General features: G+C 36.5%; 1 protein-coding gene across 5 annotated transcripts in view; it reads right to left on the minus strand.

Moving 5' to 3' along the window:
* RECQL (RecQ like helicase) overlaps nt 1–18,599 on the minus strand; it is a 32,734-nt gene that overhangs the window by 803 nt on the left and 13,332 nt on the right. For 3 of the 5 annotated variants that reach the window (XM_025283363.3, XM_025283365.3, XM_025283366.3), the window contains 11 exons: nt 18,331–18,510; nt 15,341–15,447; nt 11,417–11,615; nt 9,397–9,563; nt 8,145–8,226; nt 6,923–7,071; nt 6,718–6,835; nt 6,059–6,197; nt 2,335–2,426; nt 1,009–1,228; nt 561–690 (listed from right to left, as the gene is read on the minus strand). In XM_025283363.3, the coding sequence (XP_025139148.3) occupies nt 561–690; nt 1,009–1,228; nt 2,335–2,426; nt 6,059–6,197; nt 6,718–6,835; nt 6,923–7,071; nt 8,145–8,226; nt 9,397–9,563; nt 11,417–11,615; nt 15,341–15,447; nt 18,331–18,510 (1,583 nt within the window). Of the gene's footprint in view, nt 1–560; nt 743–1,008; nt 1,229–2,334; nt 2,427–6,058; nt 6,198–6,717; nt 6,836–6,922; nt 7,072–8,144; nt 8,227–9,396; nt 9,564–11,416; nt 11,616–15,340; nt 15,448–18,330; nt 18,511–18,599 lie in introns of all 5 variants that reach the window. The other 2 variants (XR_006550409.2, XM_025283367.3) reach the window with 2 other exon arrangements.

The following is an 18,599-nucleotide window of genomic DNA, read 5'->3' on the forward strand; positions in this document are numbered from 1 at the left end:
TATTTCATTTTCTCAGGAGATTAATATTGAGTCCTTCTATATTAATCAGCTCTTTTAAGTGTCCACTGGTCTTGTTTTTATTTTCAAATTTCTTCCAATATGAGCCCCATCTTGAATAGGAAGGGCTGTGCTATCAAGACCATAAAAAATACCTGACATGTCCTTGGACACACTGGTGCCTGCTGAGCTTTTGCAGGCTGGAGAGCAGTTAGTTTGTGACGGGTTTTCAACTGCTGCACAAGCTGACTTCTCAGCTAGCACTGACCACAAGTAGGTCATGAGAGCAGGGTGCATCGTAACATCAGACATTAAAACGGAGTCTTCACATTGCAAAAGGTTGGAAACCCCTAGTCTTTATTTAAAAACTAGTCTAAATTCTTCCACTTAACACCTCTGCAGAACACAAAAGTAGGTTTTATCTCTTCTATACCCAGATTCCAAGAACACTGACTTATCTCTTCTGAGTTCCACTGGACCCAGAAGAGAACAAGTTAAAGATAAGCAAGACACAGGCTTTAATGTCTTTTTCAAATAATTAAAGATTGAAAACTAGTAATCACCCTGAAACAGTTCTGCGTGGGCTTCTTTACTCTCATGGTAATAACGTGTGCCTCGTTGTTCAGAAGGTTAGCTTTAGGTCCTACTTTCAAATATGAAATGGTAGCATAAGCTGTAAAACTGTAGTCTTCTCTGCAGGAGACAAAGGCCAACAGTCAGGCTTTGAGAAGTTGCAGACAACAAACTGAAATTTATAAAAAATAAGTAAAATAATTTTAACTAACATTGATATGAAATAAAACTTTTAGTATAAAAATGCAATAAAGTATTGTACTTTTCTGCTGCTTTGACATATGATAATTAAAAGTTTGAACTTGTTTACTAGGTAAATTTTATAGTGTTTAAAAGTTCCTATGAAACAACCACTAAACCATTTGTTCTGTTGCACTTATATAAAAATGAGACTCAGGAAAGACAGCATGCGAGGGCAAGAAATGGGTCTGTAGATACTTGAGATACTGCTGTATGAGAAAGTGTGCAATGATTTTCTCCAGGTCTTCACGAGGAAGTGTGGGAGGAGCAAGGCCTGCTACTCTCAATTTCGAGGCACCCTTTCCCATCCAGGAGTCGATTAGTTTTAGTGGCGTGAGCTTTTCATTCAGGTCCTCGGCCTGTTTCAGGATCTTAATAAGATCCCTGCAGTATGCAGTTACATTCTTTCTTTCAAATGCTGTAATGAAAGAGACATGGTTAAAGATGAATGAAATTTTGAAATTAGGGCAAGGATAGGCTGTCCTAAGTGGTTAGACTCGTTTAAAAAATAAGTCATCCAATGTGAGCCACCCTAAACACTGGTTTGTTCCTATGTTCTGAATTAAGACTTGCTCAAGTCTCTTTTCATTAGATTAAGCTATAGTCTCTCTAAGACACGAATTTAAATGATATACAAAAAAATAATCTGTTTATTGGAAGGTCTTTGGAGATGCTCTCAGAACCAAAAGGTATCAGCCAGACATGATTATGACAAAGACTTAGAGGTGTTTACAGGAGGGTAAGTCTCTTCTACATATTTACCAGGTTTAGACTACCATATTTAGTCAGTCTGTTCTTCATTTCTTCATATTTAATGAAGCATGCTCATTAAGCAATATTCTGACAACCAGTGTGGCTTCCTAGGGACTCTAATTTCACAACAAGAATCTCCTGGACAGTTATTCCCATCTATTGACATGAGCACTCAGATGTATTTATCAGACTCTTATTAATTTGGTCAGTATAAAACAGTCTAGTAAACACAAATAATTTTCTCTACCTGCAAAGTTAAAATTGTCGTGACCTTCCCCCACCAAGGCATCAGAACTCAGTAAGGAATGGGTTAGACTAGCTCATCAAACACTATGCATACGTAAATAATTTTTAAAAGTGAAAATACAGCACCAACACTACTAAACTAGTGTCTTACGAGTGATTGAGTATTATCTGGATCAAAAATGATACACTATAATCTCTATGTTGTACTAAATTTCTCTCTTCAGTCAGTGACTATAAAGTGTTAGAGATTATTACAAGACGTTAGCATTCTCATACATAAATAGTATTTCTAATCAGAGGGATTTTAAATGTTTCCCTTCATTTCTTAAAAATTTAACATCTCGGTGTAGCAATATAAAATACATGCATACACATAATAGCTTTTAAGTGTTACTACTCTCGAATCTGAGAAATTCTATTCACACCTTGCTGATTCTTTTAAATCCATTTTGAGAGTCTAATACTGCCCTCATGTAGTCCTAGTTATAAACATTAGCTTATAGAAATCTAAAAAGGACAACTCACACATCTCTTTACAGCAGTTATCACACATTTTGTTACATGCTTCTGGACTCCATACTTCATCAAAATGTTGAGCTATCAATACACGGCGACATCTGCAAACACATTAGAGATATGAATTATCCCTGTTTCAAAATACAGGGTTATATTCTGTTACTAGTTTCCTGTTGCTGCCATAACATTAACACAAACTTGGTGGCTTAAAACAACGCATATTTATAATCTTACATTTTTATAGGTTAGAAGGCTGACATGGGTCTCACTGGGTTAAAATCAATAAAAGCAAGGTGTTGACAGGGCTAGATTTCTCCGAGCGGTTCTAGGGAAGAATCTGTTTCCTTGCCCTTTCCAGACTCTAAAGACTGCCTGCACTCTTTGGCTCATGGCCCCCCTTCATCTATCTTCAAAGCTAACAATGGGTTAAGTTTTCACATCACTTTGACATCTTATTCCTCCTTCCACATTTAAGAACCCTTGTGATTATAGTGAGTCCACCCAAACAATTCAGGATTATCTCCCTATTTTAAGATCAGCTGACTACAACTTTAAATCCATTTGTAACTTTAACTCCCTTTTGCCATGTAAAGTAGCATACTCACAGGTTCCAGAGATTAAGATGTGGACATCTTTGGAAGACTACCACTATGCCCACCATATGTAATAGTTTTTTCCGTATGTTGTTAGTGTAAAAATAACTTCTATGCACTGGGAAACCAAAAGATTCGCATCACTAGCTTTATTACAATTTTCACTTTACTGCAGTGGTCTCAAACTGCAACTGCAATATCTCCAAGGTATACCTGTATTAGAGAATCCTCCTGAGAGCAAAGCAGTTTCCTGTACTTTATAGTATCATTTTGAGTCTAAGTCCCAAAATATGCTTCATGAGGGCCTATTGGATATCTAAGGACATTTTCATTTTCTCATTTTTTAAACTTACTGTAGCATTAATAGGAAAAAAATACCATTTTCTATCACTAATTACTGCTCACTTAAAAAATTTTGAGTCCTTATAATATGATGGGTAATAAGACTACAAAGATGACTAAGAGTAAAAATAGTAATTGTGAGGGAAGAATACAAATGCAAGATTGTTAAAATGCATTTGAAATTAAGATACCAAGTTACATCATCATGTATATAGAGAAATTGGTATATATAAACCTCATGGTAACCATAAACCAGAATTCTATTATAGAAACCCACACAATAAAGAAAAAGGAATTCAAACACTAAATTCATCAAACCACAAGAGTAAAAGAAGGAACAAAAAAGGTCTACAAAACCACCTCAAAACAATGAAATGGCAATAAGTACATACCTAATCAACAATTCCATTAACTTTAAATGGACTAAATGCTCCAACCAAAAGACATAAAGTGGCTGAATGGATACAAAATCAAGACCTGCATATATGCTGCCTACAAGAGACTCAGCTCTAAAGACACACATAGACTGAAAGTGAGTGGCTGGGGAAACATATTCCTTGCAAATGGAAATCATAAGAAAGCCAAGGTAGTAACACTCATGTCAGACAAAGAAAGTGAAAGTTGCACAATCATGTCTGACTCTCTGCAACTCCATGGACTATACAGTCCATGGAATTCTCCAGGCCAGAATACTGGAGTGGGTAGCCTTTCCCTTCTCCAGGGGATCTTCCCAACCCAGGGATCGAACCCAGGTCTCCAGCATTGCAGGCAGATTCTTTACCAACTGAGCTATAAGGGAAGCACCATATCAGACAAAATAAACTTTGAAACAAAGACTGTTTCAAGACACAAGAAGGACATTACATAATGATCAGGGGATCAATCCAAGAACATATAACTTTATATATATAGATACATATAGATATATATATACCTAACATAGAACCACCTAAATACATAAAACAAATATTAACAGACATAAAGGGAGAAACTGACTAACACAATAACAGCAAGGGTCTATAATATTCCATTTATATCAATAGATGACCGAGACAGAAAATCAATAAGGAAACACTGGCATTAAATGACACATTAGACCAGACTTGACATATATAGACCATTCTATTCAAAAATAGCAGAATATATTCTTTTCAAGTGCACAAGGAACATTAACATTCTCCAGGATAGATCACATGCTATGCCACAAAACAAGCCTTGGTAAAGTTAAGACAAGGAAATAATATCAAGCATCTTTTCCAACCACAACAGTATGAAACTAGAAATCAACTATAAGAAAAAACTGCAAAAAACTCAAAACATGCACAGGCGAAACCATAAACTACTAACCACCAATGAATCACTGAAGAAATCAAAGAACAATGCAAAAATACCTGGAGACAAAACAAAAACACAACAATTCAAAATCTAGGAATTTAGAAATAGAGTTCTAAGAGGGAAATTTATACCAACACAAGCTTACTTCAGGAAATAAGAAAAATCTCAAATAAACAAGCTAACCTTACACTTAAAGGAATTACAAAAAGAACAAACAAAAACAAGTTAGAAGAAGGAGTTAATAGAAGGAAGGAAAGAAAGATCACAGCAGAATAAATCGAGAGTAAAAAAATAATGGTAAAGATCAATGAAACTAAGAGCTGGTTCTTGGCACAGAGTCTAAATCACTGGCCCACCAGGAAAGTCTCAAGATAAACAGAATTAATAAATCTTTATCCAGACCCATCAAGGAAAAAAGCCCAAGTCAGTTAAATCAAAAATGAAAAAGTTGCAACCTACACCAGAGAAATACGAAAGATCAAAGAGACTACTATGGACAAATATTTGCCAATAAAATGGATGACCTAGATGAAAAGGATGAATTCCTAGAAATGTACAATCTCCAAGACTGAACAAGGAAGAAATAAAAAATATGAACAGACCAATTACCAGTCATGAAACTGAATCAGTAATTTGAAAATTCCCAAGAAACAAAACTCCAAGAATAGATGGCTTCACAGGTGACTGCTACCAAACATTCAGAAAAAAGTTAACAGTTATCTTTCTTGAAGAAAGACAGAATAACTTTTTTCTTTTTCTCTTTTTAGACTTAAGATACTATATTTTTTATTGTTGTACAATTTTAAAGGTTACTTTCCATTTACAAGTATTACAAAATATTATCTATATTCCCTGTGTTGTACAATACATCCTTGAGCCTATCTTACACCCAAAAGTCTATACCTCCCACACTCCTACCTCCTCCCCCTGCTCTCATCACTGGTAACCACTAGTTTGTTCTCTGTATCTTAGAATGCTGCTACTGCTGCTGCTGCTGCTGCTAAGTCACTTCAGTCGTGTCCGACTCTGTGCGACCCCATAGACAGCAGCCCCCCAGGCTCCCCCGTCCCTGGGATTCTCCAGGCAAGAACACTGGAGTGGGTTGCCATTTCCTTCTCCAATGCATGAAAGTGAAAAGTGAAAGTGAAGTCGCTCAGTCGTGCCCAACTCTTCGCAACCCCATGGACTGCAGCCTACCAGGGTCCTCTGTCCATGGGATTTTCCAGGCAAGAGTACTGGAGTGGGATGCCATTGCCTTCTCCGTATCTTAGAATATATGTTCTTAAATCCAGGCATTCTGCAGGTTCATGTACTGGTTTCTACCCCTTCAGACATCTGCTTTTACTGATTTACACTTGATGTTTCACCAATGTATTTACTCACTTAAGTAAGGACCCAAGAAACGTCACATGCTTTCATGTTGTTTTTAATTGACATAAGTGACAAAAAAGTGTGTGGCTTACTTGTTTATGTTTTGACAGTAGGACACCATCTCATAAAGCTTTTGTTGTCCCACATTTTCCATCACCACCATTGAACTTATCCTGAATATATCTCCAAAGCCATAATACAAAATACAGTCTGCTTTCATGTCATCTCGACCTGCAGTGGGAAGCATCTTCAGATTGCATAGTTACTTTAAAAAGTCAAACATGCAAAAATAATAAATATAAAATCTGCTGGTGATATTTCAGTCTAAATATATCATATCTAGAAATTTCAGATAGAGATGTAAAAGTTAATTTGTAGCAGGTGTCCTCAGATTTTTTAAAATACGACTGAAGAGAACTATCAACAATCAGCTTTATTAGCTTAAAAACCTGTCCATAAATAATCCAGTTGTTCAAATTATAAACTTGAAACCACTAATTAAAAAACTCAGGAGACAAAGATGGATATCAAATTACCTTAGCAAATATAAGAAGAAATAATTCATTACATTCCAATAGAACATAAGGAAAATTTCTCCATAGGCAAATAAATATAAAACTTCAAAGGACTTTATTGTTTGTTATAAAAATACTAGCCAATAAAGAGTTAAAAATACAGTAGTAATAAATATCACTTACAGTGTTTTTAAAGCTCTTTTAAAAACTTACTTCTGGGTATGAGTTATACATACCTGCTCGGCCACTCTCTTGGTAATAATTTTCCATAGATTTACTCATTGAATGATGAATAACAAACCTCACATCTGGCTTATCAATTCCCATACCAAATGCAACTGTTGCCACAACTACCTAAAATGTATTAACATTGTATATATTAATTAAGCTAAAATACATTTAAAGGTGAATTAGGTTTTGATTAAAGAGCTATTAGTTAACCTGAATTTCATTCGCTGACCATCTTCTATGAACCTTGGTCTTATCTTCTGGCTCCATATTGGCATGGTATGCACCTGCAGGAATCCCCAATTTCTGTAAACTAACTGTAACTTGCTCAGAGTCTTTCTGAGAAAAGCAATATATGATTCCTGCAATAAAGATGTCAAATGGTTAGATATATACAGCACACTCCTGGAAAATTTTTAACTCACACACTCAAGATACTGGTAATTACAATGCATGGGGAAAAAAAGAATTATGAAAAATTCCAAGGCCCTGAACACATACTGACTTTTCAGTATAACTCAAGATTTGATCAGCAACTTGCTCTAGAGCAGTAACGAGCCTGGAGCCACCAATTTAGGTTTCCATTATCTTAGTTCTCTCTCCAACTTTATCTTCCACTACACAGTATTTCTCAAACTGGTGCTTCATCCTCTAGAAGATGTAAACAAGTGTGCTGTGAAAAAAGAGTTCCATGCACAAATGAGTTTAGGAAGCACTGCATTGAACAAATTAAACAGGTGTATCTATTTGCAAGGCTGGTTAGAAAGTCAAAGGTACTGAGATACCCTGTGACTCTGTGGGAAGAATAAATAACTTGCAGATTTTCTCAAACTTATTTGACCCTGGAACTCCTTTTACCCAGGGCACCCACTAATATCTCCTGGCAATCTACAGAATAGTTTTGAAATACAACTTTTATATCAATTCTTTGCTTTAGTAACACCTGTCTATGCATTAATCCTGGAACATGTTATACACAATCTCAACTCCATCTACACTCATTCAGCATTTACTTTTTATATTTCTTTACACAACTTTACACTACACTTAACTCATTCAGCATTTACTTTTTATATTTCTTTAATGTGTCCTTTATTATAAGAAAACTATATTTTATATCCCTATAGAACATCATTGCTTAGCCTTCAATCTTATACACAGTAGCTACTTAACTAAATATGTGCTATTGATAACATTATCATTAGGCCTATTCTAATACAATTAAGTGTAAATAAGCAAATCAGTTTCATGACTCTTACAATCTGTGTCATTAGCAAATGCCAACCCGATTTCTAAGACCACCAAGCAAATTAATTTTATCATGATATTTTTAAGTATGTTCTGCCATGCATTAATCTTTTTCCAGTGAACTGCTGTAGTATTTGTTACTTTTGTAAAGTGCTCAGTCTTTATAGGTGGTTTGTTTCTGTATTACCTGATTGCCCCTTGTACCTTCCATTAATGAGCTTTACAATGTCCTCAATAAAATCTTCAGTGTTTGAGGGCTTCTGCCGAACCTAAAAAAAGTTAACTTATTAAAAAGTAAATTAATAAGTGCCATTCGTGTAGTTATTTACTTACAACTTTCAAGGTGCCATTCTTTCTTGGACATGGTGTTTTCTCCTATCATTCTTTCATTCATTTCATCTGACCCTGTCACAACCCAGACTCTTCTTGATCCTTAATTTTTAATTCACCAGAGAAGAGGAGGCACAGCAGCAATGAATAACTTGTAAAGATGAAGACTTTATTTTCTGACCCTACTTTTGTAAAAACATAAACCATGGCACAAATAACTATTCAGTAAGAACTCAGAAAAATATTAAGTCTATCCTTGGAAATGGAAAGTAAAAACAGCTGTGAGGTTATTTAACTTTCCAGGTTATATACTAAATAAAATCTAAATAGGGAGTATTAGCAAATCTTTAAGGGTATAATAATTTTGCATTATTTCATAATTAATTTTATAGAGATGTCATTAGGGTCCTTGGTTATCTTTTTCATTTTTTTGGCTATGCCATGTCCCCTGAATTGGAAGCAGAGTCTTAACCACGGGACCATCAGGGAAGTCCCAGGCCCCTCAAACGATGCATACTTTCTCTCCATCCTTACACAAAACGTGTGTATGCAAATTTAACAAGGCAGTTTTTTCTACTTAACCAAGCAAAGGATTAAACAGCATAAGATATACGAACGAAGCATTCATGAATAAATCTGTTTATACTCATCCAATTTTTTAAAAACTTTTGAACATAACTATGACTCATGTAGGGAGAAGGCAATGGCAACCCACTCCAGTACTCTTGCCTGGAAAATCCCATGGATGGAGGGGCCTGGTGGGCTGCAGTCCATGGGGTCGCACAGAGTCGGACACAACTGAAGTGACTTAGCAGCAGCAGCAGCATGACTCATGTAAACAGACATAATGAAAAAGTAAACTTTGAAAAGACTCTGATGCTGGGAAAGATTGAGGGCAGGAGGAGAAGGGGACGACAGAGGATGAGATGGTTGGATGGCATCACAGACTCAATGGACATGAGTTTGTGTAGGCTCCAGGAGTTGGTGATGGACAGGGAGGCCTGGCATGCTGCATGGGGTTGCAAAGAGTCAGACACGACTGAGCGACTGAACTGAACTGAAACTCTGCTGAAATCCTTCACAAAATAAACTGACATAGAATTACATACCTCATAATAGAGATTTGGTCGATTAAAAGAAGCCGTGAAAGTAAAACATTTTTCAACACACAATATTTTCTGAGCATCCTTCAAAACGTGACTGGTCGCTGTTGCAGTCAGTCCAATTAGCGACGCATTAGGGAACTGCCGCTTCAAGATACCAAGAGCCTTATAATCTGGAAAAAAAAAAAATACAGAGTAGCCCTCTTCCTATTCTTTCAGGAATTAAAAAAAGACCGATCTTTTAGGCAGATCATCAAGATCACTGTGAGTTTATTTCCACAGCCACCTGTATCTAATCTGCCACTGCAGCCTAGCCTTTGTGACAGATGGGCTTTACTCTGCTTTTATAACTGGTTCTTCAGAAACAAGCACTCTTGGCCACAGGTGGAATGCCCTGCAAAATGTCTCCAGGAAGCTAAGCACTGGTCTACACCTGCTGGACAGTGGATTCAAGAGATGGAGTGGAAGCAGCCACGGTGTTTGAATTATGGCAACGGATAAAAGATAAAAACACCATTTGTCAAAACCCTTCTACCACAGACACCACCCAAGAGTGTTAAACTCAGACAAGAAAATGCTTGATTATTATAGAACCCACTTCAGGGAAACTGCTCTGGGCTCCTATTTATCCTATGCATCGAAATCACTAGCTATGTTGTCCTTGAGTACACCCTCAAGTAGTTCAACTATTTGAAGAAAAGTGAAGAACAAACGTTGAAGAAATGGCTCAATGTCAAGGTCAAAAAGGCTACTATAACAACAGGGAGGAGGAAGTTATCTGTTTGGAAAGTTATGAAAGCCCAGAGTCCAGAAATAAGCCCACATATATATAGTCAATAAATCTTCTACAAAGGAGCCAAGAATATATAATGGGGAAACAATAGTTTCTTCAATAAATGGTGTTGGGAACACTGGACAGATACATGCATAAAGAATAAAACTGGACCCTCATATGACACCATACACGAAAGTGAACTCTCAATGAATTACAGACTCGAATGTAAGATCTGGAACCATAAAACTCCTGGACAAAAACAAATGAGATAAGCTCCTTGACATCAGTCTTGGCAATGATTTCTTGAATCTGAGGCCAATAGCAAAAACAAAATGAAAAAAACAGGTGGGGTTGCTTCAAACTAAAATGCTTCTGTCCAGCAAAGGAAGCCATTAACATAATGAAAGGCAACCCAGGGAATGGGAAAAACATCTGCAAATCACGTATCTGATAAGAGGTTAGCTAATACACAAAATTGATAAAGAACTCATACAGCTCAACAGCAAAAAAAAAAAAAATTTGATTTTCAGATTTCTTTCCATAGAACAAGTTTGAGCAATCTGTTTTAGGCTAAGACTGTAGGATTATGCTGGTGGAGCAAAGAATAAGGTTACTAAAGTATACCACAGAACTATAACATTGAGGAGTTCATTGGGTGTAGATCCTGAAGTGAGTGCTGAAGATACCTAAAATGACGACTAAAAGAGACAACTTTGAAGCAGAAGCAAATTCCTCAACAGATATGAAGGAGAATCCAGAAATCAGTAAATCTTTATGGCTAAAGATGACAAAGTACAATATATACACATTTCAAAAGATAAAGGCAACTGGACTAATAAGCACTACTGTGGTGGGTTTGGATTAAAGAGATTAAAGATTCTGCCTCGGCTCCTCTTGTATTAAGGCAAGAAAAAAATAAGTAATGACTACCTAAGAGGATAATTTTAATGGAAGCAAGGATTTGCATCATGTAAAGCTGAATAAGAAAAGAGTCCCTAGCATCACAGAGTTTTCTAGGTAGAATATACATGTGTGTGTGCACTCTGTCATGTCTGACTCTTTGTGACTCCATAAACTGTAGCTCACCAGGCTCCACTGTCCACGGCATTCACTGTCCAGGCAAGAATACTAAGTGGGTTGCCATGCCCTCCTCCAGGGATCCTCCCAACCCAGGGATCGAACCCGTGTCTCCTGCATTGGCAGGTGGATTCTTTACCACTGCACCACCTGAGAAGCCCAGAACATACATACCAGGTCTGAAATCGTGCCCCCACTGACTACAGCAATGAACTTCATCTACAGCAATTCGGGTAAATCTCCTTGCTTCATAGGCTTTTTCTAGTCTTGACATAAACATTTTGCTTTTTGCAATTTTCTCTGGAGTCACATAAATTAGTTTTAGCTTGGAGTTTTTATTTACCATTTCAGCATGAACCCATTTCACATGCTCCTATTGAAAGGAAATATAGACACAATGATAGAACTAAGCCAGCAGAATGCAATACTCAGTGGTAAATGAAGATGCTCATTACTCAGAAGCAACAGCCTTGGGATACTATAGCAGCAGATGCTTACCTCATTAAAATTAAAATGATGTCCCAGTACTGAGCTTCATGGTAGCTGTGCTAATAGCATTTTAGTTATTTATTTACATTCAGACAGTTGATAAAAGAATAATCAATCTCATTTGACAAAAAAGAGAACACAAAAACGAATATGAAGACACTCCAAAAAGCATTTACTCCATGAAGGCATAATTCTAAATTTTTCACAATAAATGCCAAAATGTAAGCTAAATGCAGTAAGTATGGTGATAAAGACAGGTTTTATTCATTTTAATGTTATATTTGAAATCATTTCATAGATCTCATAGATCTGATTTCATAGAACAAAATTTATTCTTGATTAGATACTTTAATGATGTTATCAAATCTATTCATAATCTATTTAGGTTTTACAAAGTATCTGATTCCTTATATCAAGATTTTATAATTATGAATAATTAAAATGAGATTCTACATATTATGTATTATATATAATAAGAATACATCTTAAGAGGTAACAGCTATTTGGTTCTTAGTCCTGTTGTTTTCCATAATATTTAGTACATTGGATGTTGTATTTTTCCTTCTAATCTAATTAAGGATCAAAAGAAGTGGTGAATGTGATAGAAATAGAAACTCAAAATGCCTTCGTCATCCCAAGAAAGCAGTTTGTTAACTCCTCGAGATATTCCTAGTTTTGTTAAGAAATGGTGAAGTGTATTAAATATTTCAATTGGTCTATATGTCCCAAAAATTTTAGAGGAGCAAACATCTGAGCTATTGCCTGAGAAAAGGATGCTTAGTCACTCAGTCATGTCCAACTCTTTTCGATCCCTGTGGACTCTAGCCCGCCAGGATCCTCTGTCCATGGGATTTCCCAGGCAAGAATACTAGAGCGGGTTGCCATTTCCTCCTCCGGCGGATCTTCCCAAACCCAGTGGTGGAACCCCATGTCTCCTACATTGGCAGACAGATTCTTTACCACTGAGCCACCTACAATATGAACTGCATGGGTGCACTTACATGCAGATTTTTTTCAGTAGTAAAGACTACAGTACCACATGACCCACAGCTAGTTGAATCCCTGAATGTGGAAGGCTGACTGTAAGTTAAGCGCAGACTTTTGACTGTGTGGCCAGTTAGGGCCCCTAACCCTCACACTGTTCAAGGGTCAACTGTACTTTCCATTATTATTACTCTGTTTTTCAATTTTAAAAAAGTGCAGTATGAGAAGACAATGTTCTCCATAGATTCATTTTGTTGAGCTAGAAAGCACTTAAAATGACACAAGAGTTTAAATAAATTAAAACTATTTGGGAAAGACTAGAAGAACCAGAACTTCTTCAAGACGTGGCTGATTTCAGGTTTGGGAAGAAATACACAAAATAAGCATGACGTATCTTAGAAAAGAAACCAAAGACTCAAAAGCTAGGGGTTAGACGTAGGGGCCAAATTAAATAGACTCTCACTACCCAAACATGGGACTACTTCAACATTAAAAAAAAGAAGAATAACCACGGATGGAAAGACATCAACCATAGGTTTAAAATGATACTTGAAAAAAAAAAAAAAATGAATTTATTGACCACCTTTGGAGAATGCTGGAAAACCAACTCTTTCCATAATACTTGACATTTCATTTCCATAATGAAAACTGGTAAAGAAAGGGAAAGAACTTTCAATCGTCAAAGAATAAATAAGGAAAGGTCCTTTTCTACAGAAAAAGTCTAGCTAATTTAAGAAGTGAGAGTTAGAAATCATTTTATAACCCCCTAATTAAATAATGGTCTAAGGTTGGCAATTATTATCAGCAGTTGTAGCCTGCCAGGCTCCTCTGTCCATGGAATTCTCCAGGCAAGAATACTGGTGTGGATAGCCATTCCCTTCTCCAGGGGATATTCCCAAGCCAGGGATTGAACTGGGGTCTGCTGCACTGCAGGCAGATTCTTTACCATCTGAGCCATCAGGGAAGTCCCCAAAAAAGAGAAAGAACTTTCAATCTGCAAAGAGTTAGGGGAAAAGTTCTTTTTTACAGGAAAAATCTAGCTAATTTAAGAAGTGAGAATTAGAAATCACCATCTTATAACCCCATAATTAAATAACACTCTAAGGTAGGCAATTATTATCAGTAGCTACTAAAAGCCATTAAATGAAAAGCTGATCGAGAACTTGATAATTATAGAGCAGGCAGACATAAGGTGACCCCACTGATCAAACTAACATCACACACAAAAAAATAATAACCAGGTGTTAAATACCTCCTGAGTGATACCAGGAGTAAGTATACTCTTACAGAAAAAAAAAAAAAAAAAAAAGCCCAAATTCAGTCAACTTTTAGACTAAAAGTAACAAGTGGAACAACATCACAAGGATACAATCAGGAAGACACGGAATATAGGAAACTTAAGGACCAAGAAAAAAAAAACAAAAAACAAAAACCTAAACGGTAATTTCACAGGAAACAAACAAGAAATAAAGGGAACCTATGGACATATCAACCAATACAGCATAATGCGTGAATCTGGACCATGATTTTAAACAGATAATAACATTTGATGAGACAGAAATCTGAGTATTTTTATTTAATGGTTTTAAAGAACTAATACTAAATTTTTGGATGTGATAATGGCATTTAGTTATATTTTTTAGTTATTTTTTTTTTTAATGTTAGAGATATATACTGAAGAAGTTACAACTGAAATGGTATGATGTCTGGGACTTGTCTCAACCAAATAAACCAAGGGTGGGCAGGGAGGGAAATTGGGAGTATACAGATGAAAAAAAACTAGCCATATGTTGATAACCATTAAAGCTACTTAACAGTTTTTATACTGCTCTATTTTTGTATATTTTAAAAATTTTTAATAATATGCTTTTTAAAAAAGAACACCTGGGAAATGCTTTATTGTACAGATAAAGGTAAGAGAGTCCTTTTCCAAACAAGAAATTCCACAAGGTTGGGTATCTTGTTTCTAATTCATTTTTTGTATTTAATTATATCCCATAATCAGAAATTCTTCCTCACTGTTTTAGAATGGATACTATGAAACAAGTCAGCAAACTTCCTGTAAAGTGCTAGACAGAAAACATTAGGTTTTGCAGCCCATATCACAACTACTCAACTCTGTCCTCATGTGTGAAAACAATCAGAGGCTACACATAAAAGAACCAGCATGGTTCCGTTCCAATAAAACTTTATTTATGGTCACTGAAATCTGAATCTCATATAATTTTCACACTTAACAAAATTTCACACTTTTAATTTTCACACTTCACTATTCTTTTGATTTTATTTTTTTGCCATGCCATACGGCATGCAGGGTCTTGGTTCCCAAACCAGGGATCAAAACTGTGCCTTCTGCAGTGGAAGTGTAGAGTCTTAACCACTGGGACTGCCAAGAAAATTACACTGCTGATTTTTTTGTAACCATTTAAAACTATAGACTAATCTGAGCTCACACACCATACAAAATAAGCAGTGGGCTAGCCTGATCTATGAGTGGTGATTTTAGATTCCAACATAAAGTTACCAGTTTTTTCTTTTATAAGCAACTCAATTGTAGCTAAGGTTCCTACTTCACTGAAGAGTATAAATTAAAAATAAAATACAATAAAAGCCACAGGAGCATACCTTAGAACTAGAAGCATTTAACATGGTAGCTGAAATTCCTAATTGTTTCAAAACCATTAACTGGTCTTCCATAAGGGAGATCAGTGGGCAAATCACAAGGGTAAAACCTAAAAAAGAAAGAAATCCACCTTAAATTTCATACCACCACCAGAGTAAGTTTCAATTATTTACCTTCTTTACTGTAACTTGAGAAATCTGTATGCAGGTCAGGAAGGAACAGTTAGAACTAGACATGGAACAACAGGAGTTGTTCAAAATAGGAAAAGGAGTACATCAAGGCTGTTTATTGTTACCCTGCTTATTTAACTTATATGCAGAGTACATCATGGGAAACGCTGGGCTGGATGAAGCACAAGCTGGAATCAAGATTGCAGGGGAAAATATCAATAACCTCAGATATGCAGATGACATCACCCTTATGGCAGAAAGCAAAGAACTAAAGAGCCTCTTGATGAAAGTGAAAGAGGAGAGTGAAAAAGATGGCTTAAAACTCAACACCCAGAAAACTAAGATCATGCATCTGGTCCCATCGCTTCATGGCAAATAGATGAGGAAACAGTGTCAGACTTTATTTTGGGGGGCTCCAAAATCACTGCAGATGGTGATTGCCGCCATGAAATTAAAAGATGCTTGCCCCTTGGAAGAAAAGTTGTGACCAACCTAGACAGCATATTAAAAAGCAGAGACATTACTTTGCCAACAAAGGTCCATCTAGTCAAAGCTATGGTTTTTCCAGTAGTCATGTATGGATGTGAGAGTTGGGACTATAAAGAAAGCTGAGAGCTGAAGAACTGATGCTTTTGAACTGTGAGATTGGAGAAGACTCTTGAGAGTCTCTTTGACTGCAAGGAAATCCAACCAATCCATCTTGAAAGAAATCAGTCCTGAATATTCATTGGAAGGACTAATGTTGAAGCTGAAATTCCAATACTTTGGCCACCTGATGCAAAGAACTGACTCACTGGAAAAGATCCTGATGCTGGGAAAGACTGAAGGCAGGAGGAAAAGGGTGAGATGGTTGGAGGGCATCGCTGACTCAATGGACATGAGTTTGGGTAAACTCTGGGAGTTGGTGATGGACAGGGAGGCCTGGCATGCTGTAGTCCATGGGGTTGCAAAGAGTTGGACATGACTGAGAGACTGAATTGAACTGACTGTAACTTGTGGCCCTGCCCACCAATTCAGACTGATTTTCAAAGCAGCTTTAGCAATATACCACCTATTTCTTACCTTCATTATTACAGAAAGTAAATATGAATAAATGATAAGCCAAATAGACTTATCATTTATTGACAATAGACAAATAGATAAGATTATATATAGAAAACTCTCACCTTATCTAGTCCTATAAAAACGTGGAGAGATATCATTTTGAACTTACTATCATACTTGACAATCAGTATTGGTAACCTCAGTAAAATTACATAAATCAAGTCATATACTATCAGGTTACATCAGGAAAAAGTTATTCCAAAGCTTTCCAAATGTGTTGTACAGAAGAAACTAACACAACAATGTAAAGCAATTATACTCCAATAAAAAGAAACAATGAAAAAAGTTCTATGATAAACTACAACAGAAAAGAATATTAAAAAAGGATGTGTGTGTGTGTGTGTGTATATATATATAAAAGTGAATCACTTTGCTGTACAGTGGAAAATAACAACACTGTAAATCACTATACTTCACTAAAAAAAAAGCTTTCCAGGGACTTCCCTGGTGGTCCAGTGGTTAAGACTGTGCTGCCAATGCAGGGGCCCCAGGTCCAACCCCTGGTCAGGGCAATGGAACCCATATGCCACAACTAATGATCCTGCCTGCTGCAACTAAAAAACAAACAAAAAAAAAAACCCCACATACTGCAGCTAAGACCAGCACAGCCAAATAAATAAATAATTTTCTTTAAAAAAAAAAAGCTTTCCAAAGCAAACATAGCACCTTGTATCATCCAGAATGATACATGAGTACCCGTCCACTTACTGCACAAGATTAATTCAGTCTGAGCAGAAATCAGTTAACAGTTTCTTGACTGACTCAAGTTCTGGTAATAAATCCCCTTTCTGTGAGAACTGAAATTGTTCACAGCTAAGAGAGCTATTTAGATTGCTAAAATCTTGCAGTCTTAGGTTTCCATAGTTTGTTCCTTAAAACAACTTGGGGCAGAGAGCAGACCAGTTTAAAAAACATATTCAGATTAAGACATTATCATGGATTTCACCCTCTCAACTAGTCCTCTCTGCTGTATTCTCACTTTCTCCCTCTTTACTGGCTGGCACCTTTTCATTGTATTTAAATATGGTCAGTTCAGTTCAATCATGTCAGACTCTTTGCGACCCCATGGACTGCAGCATGCCAGGCTTCCTTGTCCATCACCAACTTCTGGAGCTTGCTCAAACTCATGTCTATCGAGTCAGTGATGCCATCCAACCATCTCATCTTCTGTCATCCCCTTCTTCTCCCACCTTCAATATTTCCCAGCATCAGGGTCTTTTCAAATGAGTCAGCTCTTCCCATCAGGTGGCCAAAGGTTGGAGTTTCAGCTTTAGCATCAGTCCTTCCAATGAATATTCAGGACTGATTTCCTTCAGGATTGACTGGTCTGATTCCTTTTCTAGGGCTTTTTCTCCTACAACGTGCTTTTCAAGGATGTTTCAGGAATCAAATAAAAGAATGAACTACTTTCAGTCTTTAACATATCCTCTGTAAGTGAACACTTAAATATCTATTTGTGCATGCACTCAGTTGTGTCCTACTCTGTACAACCCCATGGACTATAGCCCTCCAGGCTCCTCTGTCCGTGGAATTTTCCAGGCAAGAATACTGGAGTGGGTTGCCAGTTCCTTCTCCATTAAATGTCTGTTAGTGGAGAGACAAACAAAAAATGCACTTGATTTTGGCAAATACACTATAGAGATATTTTTTTAAGACTTAAAAATATATTCATAGAAATGATGTTCTTCACCTTAAAATTAATGTTTATTAATACCCACCATCTGAACACAATGCTGGTAACTGGTAACATAAGCTCTTTCCCCCTCCTGTAGGCATAACGAGAAATACCTCCTTTCCAGACATTGTGACGTTAATAGTTTCTAGCTGAAGTGGCCTGAACTTCTGCAGTTTAAAGACATTTTGTAGAACATCTTTAACTTTACCAGACCATGGAAAATCTAGAAAGAGAATAACAAGTAGAACTATTTAAGATTATAATGAGACACAAATGTGAATGGCTGCTTCTATAATAGAGAAGAATCAGATC

Source organism: Bubalus bubalis, chromosome 4, assembly GCF_019923935.1.
Source record: "Bubalus bubalis isolate 160015118507 breed Murrah chromosome 4, NDDB_SH_1, whole genome shotgun sequence".
In the NCBI taxonomy this organism is placed as follows: domain Eukaryota; kingdom Metazoa; phylum Chordata; class Mammalia; order Artiodactyla; family Bovidae; genus Bubalus; species Bubalus bubalis.